The following is a 5,000-nucleotide window of genomic DNA, read 5'->3' on the forward strand; positions in this document are numbered from 1 at the left end:
AAGATATTGTTGTTGTCTTTTTGCTCGTAACATCACCAGCGTCGTCACCCTAAGCCAAGGTCAGTGGAGCTTGGTTTAGGGTGGTATATTGACCTCGCCCTAATCCATGTCTTTTCTCCCCCGCAGCTTTGGGAAGCGTTCGGGAGGCGGGGGCAGGCGGACCAACGAGTGCCTCATCCTCGAGCCCTCCGAGATGCTTGTGGTGAGTACGAGAGACTTTTATTTGTCCTCCATTCTCCTTACTTGTCCTTCCTTCCTTTCGTTTTTATTATATTGCAGAGTGAGGACGTTTGATCATACCTGTTTAGTTCTCGTATCACACGTGAATTAACCCGTCCGCTGCGATTGGCACGGATTTGGCCTTCACTGGTAGCCTGGTAACATATACTGCCAGGTCTTTCTCTGCCTCTGTGGTGGATAGTGGAGTGTTTCCCATGTGGTATTGGTATGCTGGATATCCCTTCACTGGTAGCCTGGGAACATATACTCCCAGGTCTTTCTCTGCCTCTGTGGTGGATAGTGGAGTGTTCCCATGTGGTATTGGTGTGCTGGATATCCCTTCACTGGTAGCCTGGGAACATATACTCCCAGGTCTTTCTCTGCCTCTGTGGTGGATAGTGGAGTGTTTCCCATGTGGTATTGGTGTGCTGGATATCCCTTCACTGGTAGCCTGGTAACATACTCCCAGGTCTTTCTCTGCCTCTGTGGTGGATAGTGGAGTGTTTCCCATGTGGTATTGGTGTGCTGGATATCCCTTCACTGGTAGCCTGGTAACATATACTCCCAGGTCTTTCTCTGCCTCTGTGGTGGATAGTGGAGTGTTTCCCATGTGGTATTGGTGTGCTGGATATCCCCTCCCAAGATGCATGACTACACTTTTCTTCACTGAATCGTAGCAGCCACTTTTAGCTCCCTTCCTGTAGCTTGGTGATGTCTTCTTATAGGAAATCCGCGGTCAAGGAGTTAAATAGTAAGCATTTCGTCGTGTTCCTGTTGGTAATAGTGTTTTATGTAGGTATGTTTAGTTTAAATGGGGATGGAGATGAGTTTCGTCCGTGGGTGATGCGGTGGTGGTGGGGTCGCGTTCGAAGGGGTTTTGGTAATAGGTTTTTTTTTTTTTATATATTATCAAGAAGAGGAGGTGGATTAGTGGTGAAGGTACAGGTGGGGGAGTTGACTTGACCCCCTTCCCCCCTTCCCCCGCCCACCCACACCCACCTCTTCACTTGGGGTTGGGTCACATTCCTCTTGCCTAACCCCATCATGGCGCCTCTTCAAGAACCCAAGAACCTCCCTTTTCCTTAAGTGGGCCATTCTTCTCTTCGTTTCAGGGTTCATTCACACACACACACACACACACACACACACACACACACACACACGCACACGCCCAGTCTCTACTCTTTCATCTGCATTCCTCATAAACTATCCCCTCCAACCTGCCTCCGCGTGAACCACCCCTTTGTGCTCTGTTCACTGTTCTCAACTCCTCAAAGTTACCTCTCGCTGATCCGTCCAGTTCCCGCATCCCACCTGAACAGACTCTGCTACCCCCCCCCTCCCCCCCCGCCCATTGCCCCTTCACCTGGTAGCAAAGACAGGCAGGAAATGGAAGGGAAGGGGAGGAGAGGGAAAAAAAAAGGGAAGGGAAGCTTAGGGGAAGGTAGATAGGGGGAAGAAAATGGAAAAGAACAGGGAAGGGAAGGGAAGGTGAGGAGAGGGAAAAAAAGGGAACGGAAGGGAAGCGTAGGGTAAGGTAGATAGGGGGAAGAAAATGGAAAAGAAGAGGGAAGGGAAGGGAAGAGAAGGAAGGAGAGGAAAGGAAGTGAAGGGAAGGGAAGCGCTTATTAGTCCATCTATTTCAAATCACCCTCACATAAGAAGTTTTAAAGAGTTCCCGTGGGGGGGTTTCCTGAGCCCTGAGGTAGTTTTGCAAGGCCTCCGCGCTGTGAACGGAACAAACACTATATGACAACCCGACGTTCCCCTCTGGCCTTGAAAAACGTTCGCACCAAGAGCCACAAACGTTTGATGATAAGAGTGTTTGGCCCGACCTTATTAGTGGATTCACCCCCCGTGGCGATGACCTTACCTGACCTCACCTGACCTTACCTTACCTGCCGCTCCCCTCACGCCCGGCAGCCAATAACCTTGACTTACCTTGACTTACCTGCTTGATTGCCCTCTTACCTGCATTCCTTCCCTCCTCCTCCTCCTCCTCCTTCTATCGCTCTCCTCTCCCCTACCCACCAATTTCTTTCTCCCCTCTCCACCTTATCCTTCCCCTCCCTCCCCTTAGCATCCTCCCCTCTCCCTCTTCCTCCTCCTCTCCCTTCCCCTCCCCCCCATTCTGATCATCTTACCTTAGGAAGATGATGAAGATTCGATACTGGGAAAAGAATTACACGGATATTTATACCCAGAGAGAGAGAGAGAGAGAGAGAGAGAGAGAGAGAGAGAGAGAGAGAGAGAGAGATGGTCTAAAACTCGTAATAACAATCCATATAGCCAAGAATCTCTCCCCTTCCTCGCCTTCTTATTGACCGTCTCCTCCTCCTCCTCCTCCTCCTCCTCCTCCTCCTCCTCCTCTCCCTCGGCGGCTTGTTAGGACCAAATCTAAATCAGCCTTCCTTTAACCTCGACTTGTTCCTTTGTTTTCTTTTCCTTTGTGTTTGTGTGTTTGTTTGTCCCAGTTTCACTCCCTTATCCTCTTCCCCTCCTCCTTTCTTCTTCTTCTTCTTCTTCTTTTTCTTCTTTCTCTCCCCTCCACCTCCTTCCTTTCTTTCCTCCTTCCTCTCTTTCACTCTTTCCCTCCCTCTTCCTTCTTTTCTTCCTTCTTGTTCTTCTATTCTTCCTCCCCTCTTCCTCTTTCCCTCCCTTTCTTCCTCCTTCTCTACCTCCCTCCTTTTCTTCCTCCTCTACCTCCCTCTTCTTTCCTCCTCTCTCTCCTCATTCTCTCCCTCCCTTTCCTTTCTTCCATTCTTCCTCCTCTCTCCCTCTTTCTTCTTCCTCCTCTCCTTCCCTCCCTTCTGCCTCCGTATCTGCTTGCTCACACTCCTTCCTTTCCTTCCATTTCTCCTCCCCTCTCCTCCTCTTCCCCTCTTCCTTCTTCCTTCTCTATCTCCCTCCTTCTCCTTCCTTTCTTCTTTCTGTATTTGGGTTTTCTCTCCCTTCCTCTTTCTTCCGTCCTTCCTTTCTTTCTTCCTCTCCTCATCTCCCTCCTCCCTTCTACCCCTTTTTCCCCTTCTCTTTCCTCCCTCTCTCCCTTCCATTTTGATTTTGTTCCTCTCCCCTTCCCTTCCTTCCTTCCTTCCTTCCTTCCTTCCTTCCTCATCTCCCTCCTCCCCTCATCTCCCTCTTCTCAGCATCCTCCCCTTATCTCCCTCCTCCCAGCATCCTCCCCTCATCTCCCTCCTCCCAGCATCCTCCCCTCATCTCCCTCCTCCCAGCATCCTCCCCTCATCTCCTTCCTCTCAGCATCCTCCCCTCATCTCCCTCCTCCCAGCATCCTCCCCTCATCTCCCTCCTCCCAGCATCCTCCCCTCATCTCCCTCTTCCCAGCATCCTCCCCTCATCTCCCTCCTCCCAGCATCCTCCCCTCATCTCCCTCCTCCCAGCATCCTCCTCATCTCCCTCTTCCCAGCATCCCAACAAGAAGCCAATTGAATTCCGGTCTTTATTAAATCGAGTGGTTATGTTTTTTTCGTTGTTGTTTTTTCCCTCTCCTTCCCCTCCTTTCCCTTCCCTCGCAATATCGCCCGCCGTGGTGCAGAGCCTAACCAATCCCCGGCCCTTGTTTTCAGTCGCTATCGCCTCCCACAACAGCTGTTTCCCAAGGCCACAAAGAAGCTTAGTCGGATTCTCATGAGTGGTTTCTTAGGTTCACGGTGCGGGAGCCTTGTCAAACTACCACTAGGCCGATAGGAGAGAATTATAATTATTGTGATTTAGAACATTACACCGAACTTAACCATATAATCACTCCTCCTCTAACTCCTCCTCCTCCTCCTCCTCCTGCCTGTCTGGAGGAGGAAGACAACCCTAGGGAGTGTTTACGAGGGCGTCCCGATCTCCTGACAAGGGTGTAGGGGGCTAGTAATGGGCGGGGATGTTTGCGGGTGGGTAGGATAGGGAGAAGGGATGGCTGGTGGGGGGGGTAGTGTTAGACCGTGAAGGGAAGGGAGGGGAGGAGAGGAGAGAGTAGGAAGAGGAAGGGTAGGGATGAGGAGGGGAAGGTGAGGGAAGGGAGGGGAATGAGATGGAAGGGAATATAAGGGAGGGAAGGGGAAGGAAGGCAAGGGAAAGGAAGGGAAGATGAAGGGAGGGTTTGGAAGGGAAGGGAAGGGAAGGTAGGAGAGAAGATAGTAGGAAGAGGAAGGGTAGGGATGAGGAGGGGAAGGTGAGGGAAGGGAAGGAAGGGGAGGGAAGGGAAGATGAAGGGAGGGTTTGGAAGGGAAGGGAAGGAAGGGGGAGGGATGGGAAGGAAAGGGAAGAGAAAAGAAGAGAAGATACGGGAAGAGAAAGGGAGGGAAGGGAAGGGAAAGGAAGGGAGATGAAGAAAAGGAAAAATGAAGGGAGGGTTGAGAAAGGAAGGGAAGGAAGGGAAGTAAAGGGAAGGAAGGGGAGGATGGGAAGGAAAGGAAGAAAAGAAGAAGAAAGGGAGATGAAGGAAGGAAAGGAAGGAGATGAAGAAAAAGGGAAGATGAAGGGAGAAGTTGAAGGGAAGGGAAGGAAAGGGGAGGGAAGGGAAGGAAGGGGGAGGGATGGGAAGGAAAGGGAAGAGAAAAGAAGAGAAAGGGAGGGAAGGGAAGGGAGATGAAGAAGAGGGAAGGGAAGGGAAGAGAAGGGAAGATGAAGGGAAGGGAAGGAAAGGAGAGGGAAGGGAAGGAAGGGGGAGGGATGGGAAGGAAAGGGAAGAGAAAAGAAGAGAAAGGGAGGGAAGGGAAGGGAGAGGAAGAAAAGGGAAGGGAAGGGGCGGGGATTGTGGGACACGGCCTAGA

General features: G+C 51.3%; 1 protein-coding gene across 7 annotated transcripts in view; it reads left to right on the forward strand.

Moving 5' to 3' along the window:
• The first annotated feature begins 91 nt into the window (after window positions 1-91).
• LOC126990669 (rap guanine nucleotide exchange factor 2-like) overlaps window positions 92-5,000 on the forward strand; it is a 75,391-nt gene continuing 70,482 nt past the window's right edge. For all 7 annotated transcript variants that reach the window (XM_050849355.1, XM_050849362.1, XM_050849372.1 and 4 more), the window contains exon 1: window positions 92-202. In XM_050849355.1, coding sequence (XP_050705312.1) covers window positions 107-202 — 96 coding nt within the window. In that variant the 5' untranslated portion in view covers window positions 92-106. The remainder of the gene's footprint in view (window positions 203-5,000) is intronic.

Source organism: Eriocheir sinensis, chromosome 6 (genome assembly GCF_024679095.1).
Source record: "Eriocheir sinensis breed Jianghai 21 chromosome 6, ASM2467909v1, whole genome shotgun sequence".
NCBI classification, from domain to species: Eukaryota; Metazoa; Arthropoda; class Malacostraca; order Decapoda; family Varunidae; genus Eriocheir; species Eriocheir sinensis.